Raw genomic sequence first — 24260 nt, 5'->3', positions numbered from 1 at the left:
TTATTTCTCAGATCTTAACATTGTCTGTTTGTCTTGAGTTAAATCTATTGCAAGAAGAGTACTGTAGCAATCTGGATATTTCAGCTTGTAGATATATGTATATAGCTCTTTTTCCTAGAATATAAAAATAAGCTCAAATATATAAATTTTATATACATGTCCCTCTCACTCTGAAGTGAGAGATGTATGTATGTATGTATGTATGTATGTATATTTACTATATATGTATAACACAAAGAAAGAATCCACTATAGGCAAGAAAGGATCTTATTACTGTAGAGGTTTGCAATGTTATTGTGCAACCACGCACACAAAGATATCATTTTGCCATTACATAAGGCACTTACAACCTAAGGGATAAAGTCAGTGTTTGTTCTTCTGTTTCTCGATCTGCTTCAGTTCTCTGCTTTACTTGGCAAGTTGAGTGTCATTTATAAGAAACATTCCGCATCAGTACAACAATGATTTAACTTAACTAAGTGCTAACAATCAAATCAAAGGACAATATTCTGAACATACTATGCTTTAGATTAATAAAAGTTATAATAATGATCTAAGAAAAGAAAATTTTTGAAAAGTGAGGCAAGTATTAAAATGAGAAAATATACAAGGCACATAAAAACATAAATCAAATGGCAAACATTATTTAGCAGCTTGCATTTTACCTCTTTGTGCATATAATCATCATACACTGTCCAATTTTAACTTGGGGTTTTGATACTTAATAGTGTAAAAAACCCTGATGGCTCAGTGGTAAGAATCTGCCTGCAATTCAGGAGACCGTCTGCAATACAGAAGATGCAGGTTTGATCCCTGGGTAGGGAAGATACCCTGTAGAAGGAAATGGCAACCTATTCCAGTGTTCTTGCCTGGGAAATCCCATGGACAAAGGAGATTGGTGAGCTACAGTCTATGGGGTCACACGAGTCGGACACAACTTAGCAACGAACCCACAACAACCAAGTTTAAAAAGACTGTTCCCAGCTTCTGATAAAACTGTACCTGAAATGACTCATATCATCTTAGGAATTTGCCATAAACCCCCCTTAAATAAGGCTTCCCTGGTGGCTCAGAGGTTAAAGCGTCTGCTTCCGGTGCAGGTGATCGGGGTTCGATCCCTGGGTTGGGAAGTGGCATTTCCCTGGAGAAGGAAATGGCACCCCACTCCAGTACGCTTGCCTGGAGAATCCCATGGATGGAGGAGCCTGGTAGGCTACAGTCTACGGGGTCGCAAAAAGTCGGACACAACTGAGTGACTTCACTTTCACTTTTCCCCTTAATAATAGTGACTGTGGTTCCAAAATTATTTTAAGGGTGAAGAGTATTATATGAATTAAATAAGAGATGCTGCAAATAATTTGGTGGAAAAGCATAGTTGCTGCCACACAGAGTACTAGGTAACCTTTTTTTTTTTTTAATTAGAATGTACACTTTAAGATTACTGATTATGAACATCAGGGGACCTGAGATTTTGATTCATCAGTAATTCTCCTTTATGTCTACACTAAGATGTAAAAATGAAACCTCTGACTCAACTTGGTATTTCAGAGCCTTTACATGCTGGTGCAGAAGCAATTTTACCTGTAATCTCTAGTACTGCTCTGCCCCCTTGTGCTGCTGCAGTGAACTCAACAGAAGGCACAGTTTGCCTTCATCTTTGTACATGTACTACAGAAAAACCCCACTGTCACTTCTCACTTTTCTGGCAAGTTCAAGGTCAGTGTCTAGCTATTTTCAGCTCATCTCTTCTTGATCCATGCAGAGAAATGACAAGGTAACGTGATTCGGGGTCAGCTGTATTACAGGAACCGTTACATAAACGGAGAAAGTGAAAATCAATCCTAGCTGACAGTGACTTCGGGATAATCAGCGCTCACTGGATGCCTCTGTCAGCTCGCCTGCATCAAACACCGTGTGACTTCTGTCAGATCTTTTTAATAAAACTATATTCTCACTTTCAGCAACCTAAATAAATATTTCTCTTGAGCTGATTTTTTTAGACTATGTTAGCCTTCCAGATTTGTAAACTATGCCAATAACGTTGTGAAAAAAATTAATGCATGATACCCCTGTCCTACAGTTTATTATTGACCTGAGATGGAGTTTACTGCTGTATAAACACCCGTTTTTTGAGTGATCCAAGAGAGCTCTCATACAGACATCTTCTGCACTGATCTCAACACCTTCCCCATCATCCTCAGCCCTATCTCCTCTCTCTTCCTCCTTGTCTAATAAAACACCTTAATCAATCATTTTTTGTTGGGAGAGTGTTTTTTCCTCCTTTTTAGATGTTCATCATTGCTTTCCTTTTTATATCTCTATTTTCTGCCAGGACATTTCCCCCTAATACAGAATGGGAAATGCAGTATTTAACAAGATGTTCCAGTTTAGTGGCATTCCCACTGACAGCACCTGATATATCAGTTTAGGGAAGGAGCTATTTTTATCCCACCCACCTTGTGCTCCCTTGAAACTGTGAGGCGGGCAGTACCCCATTGAAGTACAATTTACCGTAATATTAGTTGTCAGTACATTCAAAGATGGAACTCCTAAAGCTATAAAATGGATTAGAAGCAATTTTAAAAAGAATTAACAAACTAAAGTAAGAGTATACTGTCAACAAACAAATGCTCCATCATAGGACTGTAATTTGGAATTTTAATTACCCCTCTGCTTCTGTAACAAAACAATGTCTGAACTGGCAGCGATTTGAATCTCTCACAGGTCATTGAGCATTCTAGTTAATTACTCTATGAATAGCCTGTTTTTCTCCCCTCTGGAAACACGTTTCTAATGGCAGTCAAGGTCTGACAAATGTGTCATCTACATAATTAGCTAGGAAGCAACACAAAACATTAAACATGCTTTGTGCCGACAACTATCAAAACATTTCATTTGTTGTCAATTATTCATTACTTTGTAGGTTCTGAAGGGGTTGTTATTATGGAAATAAGTCCAGATGCTAACAAGGTTAGAGTTTTGGATTCAAATTAGTAATCAGAGGACTAACTTAAAAAAAAAATGTATCTCATGTACATTCAGCGCCATGTTCAATCAGTAGGAGATTATAAACAAATTTAGCTATGCTCAAGTTAAAATGGAAACCACGCAAGCTCGAACATGAACTCAAGAGCCCCAGCTCATTCTTTGAAGTGCAGACTCTACACTGTCAATGAAAACTTCCCGAACCTTTGGCATGTCCAATTTGTGCTTGGTAAACAGAGTTAAAGATTTTCACAGCATGAGATGACATAAGATGGCAAGGACAGGAAAGAAATCTCTAGTGGTTTTGATTCTTCTTTCCTCCCTCCCACCCCAGGGCATTTTATGTAAAAGTAAAAAATCTAGCTAATAAATATTGTCTTCTGCTTTACAGCAGACTGGTTACCTTAAGTAACCTTTGAATATCATGATTTCTTTATTTTTTGTGGGGGGCCTATTTCTGAAAACTTGTTTCTTTATTATTGTTTTAATATCGTATATAAAACCAAGTGTTGTCTCGAAAGCAGTAGTCCTAATGTATATAGAGGATATAAAAAGATTTCTCAACAAAACTGACCTCTCAGTGGCAAAGAAAATTGCAGTGGAAGACAAATTATTTCATAGTCATATCTGAGATTTGGATCTATGGAGAGTTTCACTCCACTGTCCTCCAGCTCTTCCTCATAAACAAAATGGCTTACAAATGTCATCCACAATAGTTTGATAAAGATTAGGAACAAAATACTGTCCTTACATTGATGAGATAAGAAAGATTTAACTGCAGAATGCAGTGTATAGGAACAGTTTGTAAGGCTTGTTCTCCAATCAGGAAAATAGAATTCAAATTATATTTGTGTGTGTCTAGAATTTAATTGAGATGATCAGTTTGTTTTCCACACAATGTTTGATTAGATGCCTGTACTACAGAGCCAGACAAAAAGAAAAGAAAGAAAACAAATTCATTCTATCAGGAAAAATCAGGAAGACCCGTTATCTACAACATGTGCAAAATATGTCAGGAAATAATTCTACCTTGAGCTCTGAGAATGCCCAGTTAATAAAAAAGATCAGCCACTAGCTAAGAGAAAATAATTTTCTGTATCTATATTTTTCAAAGCAAAAAGGCAGCCACATATTATACTAAATAGGACACATTAAAAATAAGCTTTAATAATCTTTATGCAAAAGGAAACTAATCCATTTTCAGATCATACGATCCACAGCAATAAAAGGAAATCATCAAACTAAAAACAATTTTAGAAATGGCTGCAGACTCTCATTTAATTAACATGCAACAGATCATATATTTATGAGGAAGTCAAAATATTTAGGAAGCCTATAATCCTGTAAGCCTTAATGTGGTATAAAAACAACAAATAAATGCAAAGTGTTACTGTTATACATGCCTGCCTGATCAATGGTTTTCACATATTGATCTATAAATGGAGTTGACAGTCTGTGTTGGCTGCACATTTTCCAAGCAGTGCTATTTTTGTATAAAACCAATACGGGCAATTACCTTTGTTTGAGATGCCAAGTCTTATCAATTCAATGTGATTTAGTGTCATTTTAATTGAATATCAGGATCCACTTCAGGACAATTTATACAAACAAAGCCTCAAACCTAACTATAAGCTTGATTTGAAGTAAACAGGGATAAGTCCTACAGCCTCATAATATTTCTCAAAATCTCTGCTAAACAGAAGGCTTATATTTTTAGTAGCAATTTTTATGTCTGCCTTTTTAGCTAGCCACAACTTTGGCAAGTATCCTATAATCACAGAAGTAAGAAACAAAGGAAAATTGTTTCCTTTTTTTCTCTTATAATATATTGAAAAGAAAAATGAAGGAACACTGTCTGTTAACAGAAGCACAAGGAGTCTTGTATGTTAATGTTTAGAAATGGCTTGAACTAAGTCTTTATCTGAACACCAATAAAAATAAAACATTTTTCTGTCTATGATGGCTATGAATGGAGTGATGCACTCTGTGGGGTTTACAAGCTGGAAATGGTGAATATTCATACATGATGCTGCTTAAGACACCGGTATTAAATGCCAGAACTGCTCCTGCCTGCAAATTCTATGTCTGCAGTTTCCTGACTTGGGCTATTTAAACTCCTCATTAATATCTATTTTCAAGCTGTCTAGTAGGCTGGGCATCCCTCTTACAAATAACGTCAAAGTCACATTAAACCTTTTGTATTAGTTATTCTCTGGATTGCATATTAGCCTTTTTCGCCCCACACTTTACTTGCCCCTGTTTATGCTCACTCAGCCTTCTGCTTCTGTATTTAGCATGTTCGGGTAAACCATCAGTCCACCTTTAAGGGGTCTCTGGTGCTTGGGGCAGGGGGCAGGGAGATAACAAATCACTGAGACCAAAGAGCATTCCCTCCCCACCAAACCTCCAGATCATTCTCACAGATACGCAATTTTCTTACTAACCATGTCATTCCATGTCCAAACTTCCCATCTCTCCAACATTTCTTAGAAAGCAAAGTGGCCTCTTTGAATTTTGAAAAGGCGTCAATCTTATGAGCCACATAAAAATGATTTTTTGGTGTTTAAAGAAAACGATGCATGCCACCGATAAAATACTAATGGACTATTGATACTTGTTTTTACTGGAATGCTTCCCTGCAGCACTTAGGCAATAAAAACTTTTAATTCAACAAGTAAATTCACCTGTGTTTGCAGAGTTTAGGGTCACATAAATGTTTATATTGGCATTTCAAATACTCCTCGATTTAATACATCAAGGACATAGGCTCCTATGACATATATATGAGAGTTTTATATAAGAGTCTTACTACACACATTTTAATCAAATTTAAAAAAAGGACTTTATAAATTAATGACAAAATTACATAATAGATCTGACCCTAGAATTACTATCATTTTTTATTATAGGTGAAATCATAGTAATGTGATATCAGACTGTGTTATTATATACTCTAAGTCCTTGTAAATTTGCATAATAGGCATGCCAGTAACAAATAGTATATATATGCCAAATATATTAAATAGGGTACATAATACACATATAGTTTCTAAATACTCAATTTTTTTTCTGTACAGATTAAACATATTTGTATCTGTTACAGAAATCATGCTACATGTGAACTTCCACACACATTTTAGGGTATATCTTCACCCACTTTTCCTAAGTTCAAAATCTCCCCCTTGACCTTACCCCAACTTCCAACTTCTGAAAAATCAAGTTCTTAGTTTAGCTTGAGCAGATATCTTTAACAGGCTTGTTTGAATAAATATGCCAAAATACTTTACATTCTGTCAGTATCTAGTCAGAAAATTGTGCATGGAAAAAAGAGATGAAAAGAACTGAGACAGAAAGAAAATTAGTGCCATGGCAAGCTTTCAATACAGTATCTCTGAGCCAAGTTTTCTTGGTGAAATGACATATCCTCACTAAAATACCCCTTTTATATAATTATGCACTGAGCACACATAACCAAAAGTAACTTTTATTTTTGTTCCTTATCGAGGAATACATATTGCCGAGGCTAAGAATGCGGAAACAAAAGCTGGGATAATTATAGCTAATTTAACTTTGGAAAACTCTGATTCTCCAGCAGTCCAGCATACAACCCCCCAAACTAAAGTTATGTAACAAGGTAATATCAACAATGAGAAACTGCATGATAAAATCCTGCCCAAAAGTGAAAAATGCTAATTTTGTCTCATTTAGCAGCTGGATACAGAAATGCTCATTAGTTTTAAGAGGGTTAATCCTTTTAACTTTTGCATATTGATATGCCAATTATGCCTAATTGTACAAGAGGCATCAGTCAAGGTAATAGTGCATAAACACATGAAAGTTATTAAGTACATCCCAACATGTAATAAAGTAGGTGTTAATTGGTAGCTGAGTTCTGCGGGCTATTGAGGTGGATAATTCATTGAGAGATGGATCACTTGTAATTTCTCTCCATAATTCCTTTTGCAGTCTCATGCTGTGATGTTTTCATGCTTGTCAAAAACAACTGCGGCATAGTGCCTTTTGTTAAACACAGCCAATAAAATATGTTAGGCATCATTAAATATACTTAACTTTTAAACTTTTTCAAAGGTACAGTTCTTACTGATAATACATTATAGAGATTCCAATAATTTACTCTAACCACTGTCTCAAGTTCATGGTTGAGGAACGGTTTAGCAGGTTTCAAAGTCAGGCTGACTGTGTTGTGCCTCCCAGCAGACAATACTTTTAAATGAGAAAAGAAAGAAAAAAAAAAAAAGTTTCTCTCAGAACCTTATCTAGGGATATATTTATCACTTCCAAAATATAATCACTGGCTTCCTCATGCTACATCTGTCTATAATACCTGAAGAAAGAATGGTTAAAATCATATATTCCTCAGGCTCCTGAAATTGTGGTGGGTTAATTCTGCACTTGAAATTCGAGTGAAAAACAGGGAATAAATATAATCAGTAACATGCTACTCAGCAAGTTGATCTCATTTAATAACTCAGTTAGGGAGCTGAATATTTCATAGGCCCCTATGATATTAACAGAACACTCAATTAATAGCTCACATGTTACTGCAGGGTGACTGGGACTCACAGGCTATCCCCAGCTAACCTATCTCTTGCTCTTGCTCTCACTGTGAGCAACAAAACAGATCCGGGGTCCAAAAGAGTGGCTAACACTGCATAAATAATTTTGTAACATCCTATGGCCTCAGCTGCAAGTTACCACCATTATGGAAGAAAATTAACCAGAGGAGACTCATTGCAATCAGTATGTTTAGTGGCTCAGGATGAGTGCAGGGGCAGGGACACAATTGGCAGTAGAGTTCATCTCTAACTATTTTATTTCAAATCTTCCTAATGACACATTATGGAGACAAAATGGCTTCCTCTCCAAACCTTAAATTGCCACACCATTTCCACTGCTCAAACTCATTCCAAATCAGACTGTAATTTCCAATATCATATATTGGAAGATTTTTAAGGAAGAGATTTTCACATTTAAAAAATATTTTTTTTCTCAGTTTATTCTTAGCTAATTTTAGCCTCTGGCTTTTCAAAGTGATGTACTGTATTTGGAAGTACAAACACCACATGCTAGCATAACCTCATTATTTTTATGACACTGAAGCATGATAGTGGAGGCCCTTAAAATGAGTCAAAGGTGCTCTTCAGTCTAGTTCCAAATCCACTTTATCACTCTGGATTAAGCCCAGCTCTTCTTTTGCAACTGGGGATATTATTATGATTATAAGTAGGCAAGATAAAATGCATTACAAAAACAGTTTTCTCATACACATTAGGAAAACAAATAAAACAAGGCTAATTAGCCCCCCCTTTTTTACTTTTTTATACAATTCTATATCAGGCAACTTGGGGTATCTGACTTACAGGTTCAGTGACCTTCCCAACGTCGGTGAGGATCATAGATTTACTTTGGCTCAGCCTGTCATGGTGGCTGTTGGCATTTTTGATTCTCATTTGCACAGCTCCAGTGCCTTGGCGGGCGGGATTCAGTGTTTCCACAGGGATATCAGAATTTGTAGACTTCTGCATATTACAGTGTTATCCTGATAAAATATAAAAGTATTATATTATTCTAAATATACATAGTTTTCTATGAAAAATTCTTGGTGGAGTAGACATCTCTATTCATCATTAAGGTACAAAAATGGCATAAAGTCTCTGCCTCTTTGAGTGGTGAGGAAGAAGGTAGTTACTTCGCAGTGTTTTTTTTTGTTTGTTTGTTTGTTTTTTATCAGTTGGGACCTCTATATTCCAACACTACTGTATTCATGCCAGAGGATTTCAATTCAAATATAATACACTCAATTCTGTGTAGTTCCTTAATTTGATTAAGAAACTCCTAATGACAATATGATATGGTCTCCCTTATATAGAAATGCTATTGCCAACTAAGCATTTTCAGGGTATATGCTGTTTGCATTCACAATGTCTTTGATCTATTAGCCACCCCATCCCACACCACTTTCAGATACTATTACTGGCAACTTTTTTTTTAGTGGGAAAAAAAAACAAAAAACTGTGAACAAGGTCAAATTTAAGTGTATAAAATTGGCTTTAGAGCAAACCAAGCTGGTCCCACTGACTATCAAATATGTTGGCTTGGCCTCATTAGCCTGGTTCAGAGTCCTAGCCCCCACCTCTACTTGCAATATCCACAGGGAAAAATTAAAATTCCCTTGTCCACTGCCATCTGCCAACTGAACTAGATTTAGTATTAATAACTTATTGGATATAATATTTATGAAGAAAGAGAAAATCAACACATCAACACTGTTTATTTATTTATTTACATTTATTTTATTGGAAGGAGTCTGATTCAGCCAGGAAAATCCAGCGTGGGCAAATTTTAAAGGAGTGGCTATGAAAAAAGAATACTTCAGAAAAAGAAAACAAAGAAAATAAATTGGGTGGGTGGACCAAGAGGGCTTTTAGTTGCTTCCCAAATACATAATCCTTTTCAGCTGCTCCTGCCCACAAGTTCCTCAAATGAATACATCTACTCATTTAAAATAGAACATTTGCAATGCAAATATAGCTTCTAAGTTTCTAGAAACAGACCCGCTTCTGCCTGAGTGTTGTCTCCATCTCTCACCTATACAGATGCATCAGTGCTAACCTGGTCATGTGGGTACAACATTAGAAAAAACTGTCATCAGTCAGTTTTAAAAGTCAATATAATCCTAAAGAAGGATTATATTTTAAGGAGCCAATTGTATTGGTACTTCTACATTGGTTGGACAGACAACTGGGCAGGAATCATGGTAATGTTCTGGTTGAGTGGACATGAAAGTAATTAGGAAAAAATAAAAGCATTTTAATAGGAGGAAAAGTGGTATCAGGAAAAACTGATACCAATTAGGCAACTGAGTGATATTTTTTAAAAAGTTAATATTTATTGAGTATTTACTATGTGCCAGGCAATTAGCTGGTTTAATCCTTATAAAGCTCCTATGATAGTCACATTATACTTATGTTTTTATAGAGGAGAAAAATGAGCATTGGAAAGACTAAAAATTTTCTTAGGGACAGTGAACACAAAGAAGTGGAATATTTATTTTACCCCCTCACTAAAATGACTCTTGCACGTCCCTTGGACTGCAAGGAGATCCAACCAGTCCATCCTAAAGGAGACCAGTCCTGGGTATCCATTGGAAGGACTGATGCTGAGGCTGACACTCCAATATTTTGGCCACCTCATATGAAGAGTTGACTTATTGGAAAAGACCCTGAAGCTGGGAGGGATTTGGGGCAGGAGGAAAAGGGGACAACAGAGGATGAGATGGCTGGATGGCATCACTGACTTGATGCACATGAGTTTGGGTGAACTCTGGGAGTTGGTGATGGACAGGGAGGCCTGGCGTGCTGTGATTCATGGGGTTGCAAAGAGTCGGACATGACTGAGCGACTAAACTGAACTCACTAAAAAAAAAAAAAACAACCAAAAACGACCCATAAGTCCACCAACGGATGAACTGATAGAAAAATTCTGGTTTATCTACACGGTATAACAATAAAAAATGGTCAACTGATGCATGCAACTGCATGGATGAATTGCACACCTACTGGGCAGAGTAAAAGAAACCAAGCCCTCTCCTTAAAAAGTTCTCATTGCATATTTATGATTTCACTTATATAATATTTTTGAATATACAAACTAACAAAGTAAACAGAAAAAACAAAAGTTGCCTAGGGACAGGGTAGACTCTTGAAACAAAGAACCTTTTGGGAGTGACGGATACATTTGTTATCTTGATTGTGACGATGGTTTAACAACAATATACAAGTATTAAAAATGATCAAATTGTACACTTTAAACAACTGCACTTCATTGTACTTTAGTAATATCTAACTTCCTGGATTGCAGGAGATCCAACCAGTCCATTCTAAAGGAGATCAGTCCTGGGTGTTCTTTGGAGGGAATGATGCTAAAGCTGAAACTCCAGTACTTTGGCCACCTCATGTGAAGAGTTGACTCATTGGAAAAGACTTTGATTCTGGGAGGGATTGGGGGCAGGAGGAGAAGGGGATGATCGAGGATGAGATGGCTGGATAGCATCACCGACTTGATGGACGTGAGTTTGAGTGAACTCCAGGAGTTGGTGATGGACAGGGAGGCCTGGTGTGTGGCAATTCATGGAGTCGCAAAGAGTCGGACACGACTGAGCAACTGAACTGAACTGAACTGAAACTTCTCCAGGGGATCTTCCTGATCCAGGGATTGAAACCGGGTCTCCTGCATTGAAGGTGAAGTTTTTACCAACAGCGCCACCAGGAAAGTCTCAACTAAGTTGTTTACAGGAGAGTTGTATTAAGAATTCGTGAAACTGGTCCCATCATTTCATGGGAAATAGATGGGGAAACAGTGGAAACAGTGTCAGACTTTATTTTGGGGGGCTCCAAAATCACTGCAGATGGTGACTGCAGCCATGAAATTAAAAGACACTTACTCCTTGGAAGAAAAGTTATGACCAACCTAGATAGCATATTCAAAAGCAGAGACATTACTTTGCCAACAAAGGTCCGTCTAGTCAAGGCTATGGTTTTTCCAGTGGTCATGTATGGATGTGAGAGTTGGACTGTGAAGAAAGCTGAGCACCCAAGAATTGATTATTTTGAACTGTGGTGTTGGAGAAGACTCTTGAGAGTCCCTTGGACTGCAAGGAGATCCAACCAGCCCATTCTAAAGGAGATCAGCCCTGGGTGTTCTTTGGAAGGAATGATGCTAAAAAGCTGAAACTCCAGTACTTTGGCCACCTCATGGGAAGAGTTGACTCATTGGAAAAGACTCTGATGCTGGGAGGGATTGGGGGCAGGAGGAGAAGGGGATGACAGAGGATGAGATGGCTGGATGGCATCATCCACTCACTGGACGTGAGTTTGAGTGAACTCCGGGAGTTGGTGATGGACAAGGAGACCTGGTGTGCTGCGATTCAAGGGGTCGCAAAAAGTTGGACACGACTGAGCAACTGAACTGACTGAACCAAATTATTTTTCCACTTATTTTATTTTCATTTATTTAAAATATATTCATTTTCATAATCCTATGAGTGACATATTTAAAAAACTTATTTAATCAAAAACAAAAAGGCTCTTTCGACAACATTGGAAATACAATTTTGAAGTAATAAAATAAGGAAGTCTTATCCCCACTATTCCATAGAAATATGATTACAACTACATTTAATAGAATTTTTAAATGGATCGAATCTGACCACTAATGTATGCATAAGGGAACTTACCTCTATATATAACTAGAATAAGATATAGAAGGTTAAATATATCAGTGTGTTTTAAAAAGTAAATGCAATCACAGGCAGAAGATATAAATAGTTATTTTTCCATATACCCCAGTACAGGATAATACTTTTTTGGTTTTATTTTGTGTATTATTTGTTATAAATAATGCCAAGAAAATGTTATTTCAAAATAAAGCAAATCTATGGATTTTTTTGATAAAGTGCTACTAATAAAAGTATGAGTTTTTTTCAGAGTTTCAGTGAATGAAGTAATTATGAATAAAACAATGAGAATCTAGGCACTGTGATTGTGATGGAGACCTTGGATTCATTATAATTAGACTAGTTGCATAAAAAGAGCTCACGATGACTTCTAGTGGCAGCACAGTCTCTAATGTCCACCTTCATGACCTTGAACAAGTCCATGGCCCCTTGTTCCATCTTCGGAAGAACACTGAGAGTGAGGGTGCATGGTCAACCAAGAGGACTGCTATGATATGCACCATCCTTTTCACCTCTGATACCAGTGTGCTAAAAAACTGAGAGCTGAAGTACTACTGCAGATTTACAGAGCTCCACAGTTTCAGGCAAATAGGCAGCAATGTAAATGCATTGATATGATCTAATGTCCAAGGGATGTGGATGATGCTTGAGGAGAATCAAGGATTAAACATATAAATCTTTTCTAAAAGAATCTGGATTCTCCTTGGAGTTCATTCAAGGCTTGATCTTCCACATTATTCATTAGATTTGTACTCCAAAGATAGTGTGCTTGTCACATTGGTGACGGAAATACTCTAGCTAAAGCCACTATCTTCTGACCAAGAATGTGAAGCCACTGAATTTACATAGCCTCACCATGCGTCATTTATAGGAAATGTTGCTTCCTCAGACAGCACACATTTCAGCATCAAATCAACATCTACATTCTTGTATTGATTTCACAATTAACCCATAATTTGTTTGGCGATGGGTTTCCGTCAACAGGCTGGATTTCTTTAAAAAACCTCTTATCTGGCTTCCCCACCTGTTTTATAGGGGACAATCTGCAGAAAGGAATTTCAAAATTCCTCCTTTAGATCTTTCTTTTAAGCTGCATTCCCCCTACACTGATTAATATTATTTCTCTTCTCTCACTCTCTCCTCTAGCTATCATTTCCTTTCCCAACTGACCCCAGTTCACATTTTGTTGAAAACACATTGCACTCTTATTTTTTCTCTTTATTCAACACCTTCTGTATTTTGTTTTACAATGGTATTCCCTTGATACTATTCATAGTTATTCTCATACTTGTAATATGGTGGTTTCATGTTGCTCTAAGAAGAATACAGAAAATGACACAAACTTCCTCTTACCCACAGAAAATAAATTACCTATTTAAGGTTTATTGAGACTTTCCTGAGTGACAGACACTACAGTAGAGGTTCTTTTTTGTGTTTTTGTTTGCTTCAACCAAGTGCTTTAGAGTAGTTTAGTGAGTGCGATAAATAAATAAATAAAATTAAATGAGAAAAGAGTTGTGCCCAGGGAAGAGAAACAATGGCATTAGACTCTGGTGGAATGGTGAGGTGTCGAGAAAGTCTGCAAAAGAAGACCAGCCGATGCTGGAGCTAAATTAAGACAAGTTGGGCTTTTGGGGCAAAGGGCTTGGTCGTGCAGAGGTATGCAAATAATTGTGAAATTATAAGGTAAAATTTGACATGTGTTATGAAGAAATACTACAGTACCAAGGAAGTTGAAGGAAAAGACAAGTGCTGGATTTCATGAAGGAAATGGCATTTAGTCTCCATGTGGGCAAGTCTGATTATCTTGCTATCGTCTCATCAGGCTGAAGGATTAGCTGAGAGCCTCAACCCTCCTAAGCCAACCAGTACTATAAGAGGCAAGTATTCTAGACACTCTGAGGAAGAGAATTTGGGAAGAGGGCTTTCCTTGGCATAATACACAAACATCTTGTGTGGAAGAATTGAGTGCAAGACAGAGCGAAGCAGGACCCCCTCACCCTCAGCAGGACCTGGGGAAGCGGGGAGGACAGAGGAGGAAGGAAATATAATTGGCAGAAATGACAGTTGCAGTGGCAGCTGTGAAACTTCTAACTGTTGTACTCTGTGGGTTCAGAGGTGATTTATTCTTTTTCATCCTGTTAAAAAACCTCTAACACCAAGTGGATAAGGCTGTTTTACACCAAAATTTGCAAGTCATATTCAGATCCCACGTACAGTTCTTTCTCTTTAGACTCCTTCAACTTTCCCATTTTCCCTTTGCCCACACCCTAGCATTCTTTTTCCTCTACCTTGAGCACTATGATCCTTTTAAGATTTTGGCTGCCAAAGTCCTCCCACCTACTTAGGCCCCATCTCATCCACAGGGTCAATATTGCTGAAAGGCCATCAATTCTTACTTACATTTTTTTTTTAACTTAATCCATCTGCTCAGTGAATCACTTAGATGTATGTATGGGAAAGGTGTGATTATAGCAGTTAACACAAAACCATAAATGATTAGTCAGATTTCACATTAACCCTTAGGAACCATTTACCTGAGTCTCATACTGGAAACTCTTCTGGCTACATGGGAACACATCTTATAGTAGAAGAGCTTTGGTTATTCTACTTCGTGTGTGTTCCTAAGTACTTGTAGAGGCAGGGAGCATTTGTGACTAAGGATAGGAGATCAGGATTGTATTCTAGTTAATGGTGTCTCCTGGAGTTGTGGGATGTGATGGCCTGCCATGGTACTCTAATTTTTGAGTCTTTATGAAAGAAGTTTCTAGGGGAACAAACTCCATTATAAAGTCTGCCCAACTATGAGTTGAAAGAAACCCTCAAACCCCAGGGTCCGTCATGACTTGCTTCCAGCATCAGGGGAAGAATATAATTTCAGGAACCTAGAAATATTAATTTCAGGATGTGTTAAGAAAGGCAATGAAGAGCTCTAATCAATGACTTCTTTGTTCTTATTCCAAGAACATGCATAGGGTGTTGAAATCATATTCTGTTGTTCCACCTGTATTTTCATTTCTCACTGACACTCAAGTTTTTAGATTTGGTAGAGTATATCATAAAATCAATAATATTTTTCTATGCTTGTGCATGTGTGCTAAATCACTTCAGTCATGTCTAACTGTTTGTGACCATAACCTTCCAAGGCTCCTCTGTCCATGGGATTCTCCAGGCAAGAATACTGAAGTGGATTGCCATGCTCTTCTCCAGGGGATCTTCCCAACCTGGGGACTGAACCCACATCTCTTTTGTCTCCCACATTGGTAGGCAGGTTCTTTATACTAGCGCCACCTGGGAAGCCCTTTTCTATGCTTATTTCTATACAGTTTCAGAACATCCAGCATTCTGCTAACCATATGTCATATTAAGTTTGTTTCATGTGATCTACATGCTTATTCAGTATTTCCTGTGTTCCTTCTATAGCATCTTATCATCATCATCATCACTGTTATTAAATTCTATTAGAAAAAAATGATGACTAATGCATTTATATTCTTACAGGAGGCACACAGAACCATGGTGGATGCCTAAGGAAAATACTGAAGAATTAGTTCATTTTGCATGTGTTTAGAATGTCAATTTTATTTTACAAAACTGTCCAAATAAACATCCTTGAGTTAGAAATTCAAATGTAAATCACTTAAGGCTGCCTTCACAATTTCTCTAGACTTCCTGATTTTATATGTACCAAGAGAAGAGCAAGAATAGCTTGTGATATTACACCAGTTCCAGTTTCAATACTGTTTAAAAAACAGGAAACAGTGATGAGAATGCACTTTATAAGAGCCCCACAAACTTTGGCTCTGCTCAACAGACTTGGTTGGCTCAGTGATATTCTGGGTCTGATTTTCCCACTCACCCTGCAAATGCCTAAATAGGAATGAATGTGATATTTTGTCTAATTCTAAATTTCATAGCTGCTCTGTCGATTATCTGTTGCACTCTGTTAATTACATTAAGTTTCAGTAGCCTGCCCTTTTGAGTTAGAAAGTTTATTTTTGACATCTCTTTCCCATCAGAAACACTAAAATAAAAGTATATTAAGAATTATTTGAGTTAGGAGAAACTGAATGGACACTATGAAATTATTTCTGCAGTACAGAGCAGAGAAAAGTAAAGTTGAAGGATATTGATGGTTCTTCCCCAAAGTGTCCCCACCTGTTCCAAGTAGTCCCAGGACAGATCTCAAGTGCTGCATCTCCAAACATCCTTGCCTTGGCTACAGACCCCTAGATCAGGGGGAAACTGTGTCTGGAAAACTAAGGTAACAAGAATTCCAAAGGAAATCTAATGGAGATCTAGTGGATAAAATGATCGTAGAGCACCCATATTAAGTATAGATCATGTAAGTCTTTAATTATTTATGTCCTTGTGCTTCCTGACAAAACCATAAAGACTTAATAAATGTTTGCAGAATATAGAAATGAAAAATAAATATGGAACCTAGTTAAGGCCAGAGTATGTAGCCCAGGAAAGTATTACCAATAGAAATGCTTCTGATCAAATTTATTTCTTATTTTAAGAAGAATATGTATAACTTAGTCTGGCCAGTGGGTCTAAGGACCAGTGAATGAAGGATATTTCATGGTAAGTTAGAGGCTGCCAATAAGCAATGGTTTTCATACCCTTTGAAACCAACATTAAAGTATATTTGGAAAATCATACAAAATTTTAAAAATATGAACATTATTTCCATTTCAGACAACCATTTTGTTTCTTATTTAAAAAAAAAATGACCACATTTATGACCGTCTTGGGATTTAGCAGGGTTCTGTGTTCTAAAAATAGAGAAAGTCTCCCTCAAGTTTCAATTTTCTTCGGGTGCTTGATATTTTTTCTCTAAATGGAAAGACTCTCTTGCCTGACATGGATTCCCACTAAAGACTTAGTGAGGAGAACTATCTCAGAGGTAAGTACTGAGTGTGCCCCAGTGTTTTCCCGTTCCTTGGGTGTTAGCTTGGGTTTCCACTGTGTAACAGTGAGCTGTGTGGTAACCATAGCCACCAAAAGCCAAGGTTCTCTCTGCCTTAACACACAGGAACTTCTTGTGGCAATATGACCCCATTCCTTTTTCTGGAATGTGTAGGAAGAGCTTTCTCCAGACCTACTAAGAGTGTGTGGAAACTCCACAGACAGATATTGTATTTGTGAGAAACTCATTTCTGTCCCCTGGAAAGATCTTCTGTTGATCTGTGGTAAAGCACAGCCTATTTGTTCCCCTGTGGAAATGACTCGTGGCTGTGGTTGCTCCAGTAATGTGTGGCCCAACCTCCATGCTACACTTTCCTGATAGGTCAGTAATTAACTTGCATTGCGATTGTTTGTCATCTCCACCAGAGCAGCCATTTACCAAAATAACATTTTAATTTCACTTTCCTTCGAGTTTGCTTTTCTTTTCTTTTTTTTTTCCCTGTGGCTTCTACATCTCTATTAAGTCTAATTTCCCCAGACCATTTTCATAAGCAGAGTAAGTGCAATAAAACTCAGTTTCAAAAATGTCAAATATAATGAGAAAGGAAGATCACAGTAAAGGAATTTGACCATAGCCACACCATTGGGTAACATTGTCTCTGACTGGACAGGTATTACATGTAGGAAATGTTATAATAAGGCTTTGCATTTAGTTAACTTATATCAAGAAATCTGGGTGATATGCTGCATTTACTGACAAAGTCAGGCAGATCAGCTTCATGGATAAATGGTAATACAGTTATTCTCTTTGCAATGGGTATCCTAAATGGCAAAAATGATAAGTAAAATATAAACTGTGTTTTAAGTAGAATAAGTACTGAACAAAACTGTGGTAGGCAACTTTAGTATCATGCTGCTAGTGCTCACTCCCTGGGCATCTTAGCCCACTAGTCTCAACCCTACTGGGAGAAATGCAACATATTTTATATTTTAAATAATCATTGAGCCTCTACCCTGAGAAAGAGACTTGCTAAGTCCCACAGTTTCTACAAAAATTATTAAAAATTTTGGAGTAGAGTTGGACATACACATGCTTACTTACAATGGAGTCTGATTAGAGTGCAACAGAGAATGGGTCTGAGGGCAATTTCTGGTGATGGTGAAATTGATACCATATGATAAGCTTAAAACTGTATGATAAACAGGATTCAAAAGGCAGAGAAGGTAGTTCAAGAGCAGTACAGGCTGAAGCAAAAAATTTAAGGAAAAGCAAGGTGAACATCCACAACACATAATAGAGGGGAGTGGATAGTTTGGAAAGCTAGATACAGACAGTGGTTTAGAGCTAGATTAGGACACCCTTGGGGCTTCCTAGGTGATGCCAGAGGTAAAGAACCCACCTGCCAATGCAGGAGACATGAGGCTTGGGTTCGATCTCTGGGTCGGGAAGATCCTCAGCAGGCGAGCATGGCAGCCCACTACAGTATTCTTGCCTGGAGAATCCCATGGACAGAGGAGTGTGGCAGTCTACAGTTCATATGGTTGTAAAGAGTTGGACACAATTGAAGCAACTTAGCACACATGCACAGAAACATTACTGCTTTATTAAAGAATGTGTGCTTGTCTTATAGATTCTGGGAACTGTTGATGACTTTGTTAAAGACATAATCTCTTTCCAAAAGACTTGGTGAAAAGAGACTCAGAAGAATGGATCCCCAGTCACTGAGGCCGCACAATGAACAGTGGCATTTTCATGGGATGCTTCTTAACTAACTTTGAATCAGAATAAATACCACCATATCTATTTGTAAACAGTAATCTTATGATAACAATAGCCCACAATCCAGGAAAAACAAAATCAAAAAACCTTCAGGAACCTCATTTTGAACTTTCAGGGGCATGTTTAATTCTTCTCGTTATAAATCAAATGAAGAGAAAAGTAAAGGCTCCATAGAAAAGACAAAATGAAGCATTTAAGGAAGAGAGGTCCAAGGATACAATTACATCTTATTAAGGATGAAGAAGAAAAATTAAGTTGAGAGTTAGTGGAACTGCTTATGAATTTCCCACTGGTGATCAAGTAAGCAGTTAAAAAAAAGAAAAGCAAATAGGAATTAAATGCTTGTGTTATTGTATTGATGTTCAGGCAGCAAAAGAAATTTTATGAAATGGCAATCTCCTTAGATACAGAAGAGAACCATAAGGGGTATAAGTAATGCAATCTTCTCTCCGCTTCCTCTGTCAGTTTTGACCTAATCTAGCAAGAAATGCTGAGCCATTTTCCGCCTCTTGCGTACAAGTATCAATTAAGGGAAAACAGGGTGACTATCTTAGGGCAGCGGACGATGAAATGTCACTTAAGGAGAAAACATCAGCTGTACAACAAGTTGTTCAGCAGCCACAGAATTAAAAAACTGGCAAAACAAGCTGTCTCATTCTCTGGGACAGACCTGACTCTCTGATCTTTGTTGGATGTGTAGCAAGTGCAAAAATACGCATTTCAACCTGTGATTGCGTGTTTCCTGGAATTTCATGTCCTATAGCATTTATTTCCTAAGGACAGGACTCAGTTGCAAAGCCCTTTATCAAGCAGATGAAATCTAATCACGCATTGCTTGCAGTATGCTCGACTCCCTCTATCTCCATCTTGGCCTGCCCAAGTTAAAATATGGGGAAGCTGCATATTGCATAATTAGTGTTTGACAGTAATTAACGAGAGTCAGTAATGGACGGCAGTAAAATGTGGCTGACATTTGTTTTATTTAGCAAATTTGTTATTGTATCCTATTAGTCTTTCCCTAATGCGCAGGTCTTCAAACTCTGAATTGATTGAATTAGATTTCAGTGCCAAAGGGACCTGTCTGAGAATGGGACAGTAATATGGTCCATTGCTGTGACAATGATAGCACCATTAAGATACAAATATTTCAGAATAACTTTTTAAATACATTTAAAAATGGTTTGTTTCTTGCTCAATAACATACACATAAAATACATTCTAAATCATTTTTTTGTGTGTGTTTATGTGTGTGTATGTGTATGCCTGTTTGTGTAACATGAATTGCCACAAACTGAATGCACACTCATGTAACCACACTCAAACTGAGAAACTCAAAATTAACAGCACTCCAAAAGCCCTCTGAAGCTCCCTTCTAGTTACTGTCCATCCTCACCTCCATCAATGATAACCATCATTTTATCTTCTTAAATTTTGTCTATTTTTGAACTTATATATAACAGAAACCTAGAATATATACTTTTTATTGCTGGGTTTATTTCACTAAAAATTTCATTTGTGTAGCTGATTGCTATTTGATATTCTTTGGAAGTATCTGTGCAAAATTGTCCTTTTCTTACTGATTTGTAGGAGCTGTTTTATATCCTGAATACAAGTTTCTTTTTACTATATCTGTTGCAATAGTGATTTTTTTTTGAAGGTTGCTTTTTACTCACTTATCTTTTCATTAGTAGAGGTTTAACTTTAGTATATCCAATGTATCATTTATCTAATTTTGTGATTAGTGTTTTTTTTTGTCCTCTGAAGAAACCCTTGCCTAATCCAAGGCTACAAACACTATCCATGTATTTTCCTCTAAAGAGCTTTGGTGTTTAAACTTTTTTTTAGAACTGTGATCCTTCTGGAAAAAATTGCTGTTTGGTGTGAGGTAGGATAATGTTCTTTCTATATAAATAACTCATATACATATTGGAGAAGGAAATGGCAGCCATTCCAGTATCTTGCCTGGAGAATTCCATGGACAGAGGAGCCCTGCAGTCCATAGGGTCACACAGAGTTGGACACAACTGAAGTGACTTAGCACATATATGTTTGTGTGCGTGTAAATATATATATATATATAATTTTAATTAGAAGCAACTGTTATCTCTTGTGATTTATCTAGGTGAAAAAAGGACCTGGGACCTGGCTCTACATCTGAAGTGAACAGATGCTGGAGAGCTCTCTTATCCACAGGTTATCGACAGTAGGTGCCATTGAGTCTAATAATTACATAACTATCTGGTTACAATCTTGGTAAATACTTGTTAATGGGATACAAGTTGAATAAAAGGCTTTATTGAACAAGTAGGAGAAAACACCCATTCTTAGAGGAGCAATCCTCAGAAGTTCAGATTTGCAGATTTTTATCAGCTAGGAGGTTTGTTACAGTCAGAGTTCTGAACATTGGGTATTTGTTCAGAGCTAGCTCGATTATCTACATAGAAGACTGTTAGTAGAGAGGTGGGGTTTTAATCTTAGTAAGAGAATGAGGCAATGAATGACCAGTTTTCCAATAGAAGATGTTGTAGTCAGGGACAAAACAATGCCTAATGAAGAAAGTGCGACTTCCTGAGGCACTGGGACTGGTAAACCAGGAGGTAACATACTTGATTTGTGTATCTTAAGTGCAGACTAAAAGCCGCAATCACTCGTTACAGTTTATTATTAAACTCACAGAACTCCATTTCACTGGAATTAGTTAAAGAGCCCCTACATTAAGCTTTCCCTTGGGAGGCAGGGTCAGAAATAACTCAACTCCAGCTAAAAATGAAAAAAAAAAAAAAGACGCTAGTAGTGAGAAAGAAGGTAGCTGACAGCTATAGAGCAGTGATTCTCAAGGATCAGTGTTAGAAGCTTCATAGACATGCATATTTCACTGTACCTTTCAAAGATATTCCCATTTAGCAGGACTGAGGATGAGCCTGAGAAAGAACATATTTGGACACCACCCTTAGTGATTCATATGCACACTGAACTTTGATGAGAAACTTTGACAGAATTATATAGTTGTTTTTTTTTTCATATCTTCATTGTCCTAAAATTGTTACAATTACTACCGTGTCTTATTTTTAAAGACCAATTGTACTAGGTTCATACTTGTTAATATTTTTGCTCTAATTAAGTTTTCTGGAATTAAACTTCCCTTTGGAATATGCTGGTGTTTTGGGGGAGTGGTGTGTGGATCATAGTTGAGAACAGCAAGAAGAGAAATGAGTAGGTAGCTAAATAAATACATATTATTTAGTATATAGATTTAGCATTAATTATATATTATCTAGTATATAGACTGACACACAGACACCCAGGCACATGTAAGTAATACTGTGAATATCTTATTTGAGATTAATTAAAATATGATGTTTAGCTATCTAGAACATATATCCAGTCTTAACTTTTGCTGCAAAATTAATTATTTTATATAAAGGAAAAATCAAGTTGGCTTATACCACAAGTTGGTCTATTATAGAACTTTCATCAAGTGTTTTTTGTTGTTGTTTTGGATGTCATAAACATAGTAAGTTTGAGTAAAACAATGTCAATTTGAACATTTGGAAAACCATTCTCTTCCTGTTAAATATCAAAAGATATTTAGTGTGAGAACAAAACAGATTCCACAAAATATTGCTGTTTTCATTCAAATTTAATCTGAAATTTGGGGACAGTAAAGTTTCTCCTTGGAAGGAAAGTTATGACCAACCTAGATAGTATATTCAAAAGCAGAGACATTACTTGGCCAACAAAGGTCTGTCTAGTCAAGGCTATGGTTTTTCCAGTAGTCATGTATGCATGTGAGAGTTGGACTGTGAAGAAAGCTGAGCACTGAAGAATTGATGCTTTTGAACTGTGGTGTTGGAGAAGACTCTTAAGAGTCCCTTGGACTGCAAGGAGATCCAACCAGTCCATTCTAAAGGAGATCAGCCTGGGTGTTCTTTGGAAGGAATGATGCTGAGGCTGAAACTCCAGTACTTTGGCCACTTCACGCGAAGAGTTGACTCATTGGAAAAGACTGATGCTGGGAGGGATTGGGGTCAGGAGGAGAAGGGGACGACAGAAGATGGGATGGCTGGATGGCATCACCGACTCGATGGATGTGAGTTTGAGTGAACTCCAAGAGGTGGTGATGGACAGGGAGGCCTGGTGTGCTGCAATTCATGGGGTCACAAAAAGTCGGACACGACTGAGCGACTGAACTGAACTGAACTGAACTGAAAGCTTTCTTTCATGAAGTCAAGAATATCAAAATAGTAAACATTTTTAGCAGGCCACATAATTTAAATTAAAAGTTTTTGAGTGTGTTTTTCAATGCTAGTCTTTGTAGATTCTATAATAGCCTCTGTTATTATATATCTTAAATTGTATCCTTTCTAGGCTGCTTAATAAAGGCTCTTATGTTGCTATAATTGCTTGAAGAGCTTCAGTTGCATTATTAGGAACCTCAATCCAGGATTTGTTTAGGGGATATTTTCCCACTAAAATAAGTCCTGTTTTGCTTGTCTTTCCTCAAAGTAGATTTCAGAGGCCTCTCCTCAGGAAGTAGGAGTTAGAAGAAATAGTTATATGCATTATCAAACTAGGTTCCAGCTAACTGAGTGTAACTGTAATTTGAAGTAATTTAGCCAAATTTCTGTCTTAATTTAGACCCCTCATAAAGCAAAATATAGGATTTTGGCTTGGACTTCTTGAAGTGAAAAAGGAATTCATAAATGGTAGAATTTTAAAATGTCTATCAGATTACCTAGTTAAAAATTATTGAACAGTAGTTCTTTCTCTCTGTGTCCTCCCATATCATTTATATCCATTGTCATGACTACTTCTGGAAAAGAGATAATCATCTATTAAGAGATAACACATATGATGGGCTATACAACCACACTTGGGCTACATTTCCTCATCCTATGCACTGAGGATTTCACACATGTATGTGTGTGCACGCACGTGTGCACATGTTTAAATTGTTGTTACTATTATTATTGCCACCTAAGGTATACAAAACTAAAACTCTCTTTTCTTTGCCCTATGACAATTCATCCTTTACAAGTATAGGTGTTCTGATCTGTATTCGATATTTTATGATTTTGTGAAAATCAGGGAAACTAAAGATTATTATATTTGGTAATACTTAGAAAAGTTAAATTTTGGAGACATCTTAATAGTTAAAACAATGCTTTGAGGAGGGTTAGCAGCAGAAGAGTTTGTTCTTCCAAGTAAGGAAAATGAGCCTAGTTGTGAAAGGCAGACAAACAAAAGAAGGACCTAAATGAAAAGGTTATAAATGGAGGCTTTTTCATAAAGTAAATGTGCTAGTCAGTCTCCAGCCATTTATTAGGA

The 24260-nt window shown here is 37.1% G+C and overlaps 1 protein-coding gene across 2 annotated transcripts in view; it reads right to left on the bottom strand.

Moving 5' to 3' along the window:
• Positions 1-24260, bottom strand: part of ARHGAP15 (Rho GTPase activating protein 15) — a 704757-nt gene that overhangs the window by 664144 nt on the left and 16353 nt on the right. For both annotated transcript variants that reach the window (XM_040228227.1, XM_040228226.1), the window contains exon 2: positions 8367-8545. In XM_040228227.1, coding sequence (XP_040084161.1) covers positions 8367-8531 — 165 coding nt within the window. In that variant the 5' untranslated portion in view covers positions 8532-8545. The remainder of the gene's footprint in view (positions 1-8366; positions 8546-24260) is intronic.

This window comes from Oryx dammah, unplaced genomic scaffold (genome assembly GCF_014754425.2).
Source record: "Oryx dammah isolate SB20612 unplaced genomic scaffold, SCBI_Odam_1.1 HiC_scaffold_27, whole genome shotgun sequence".
Taxonomy (NCBI): domain Eukaryota; kingdom Metazoa; phylum Chordata; class Mammalia; order Artiodactyla; family Bovidae; genus Oryx; species Oryx dammah.
Note: the sequence above shows the minus strand (reverse complement) of the source record. Positions and strands in the feature narration are given on the sequence as shown.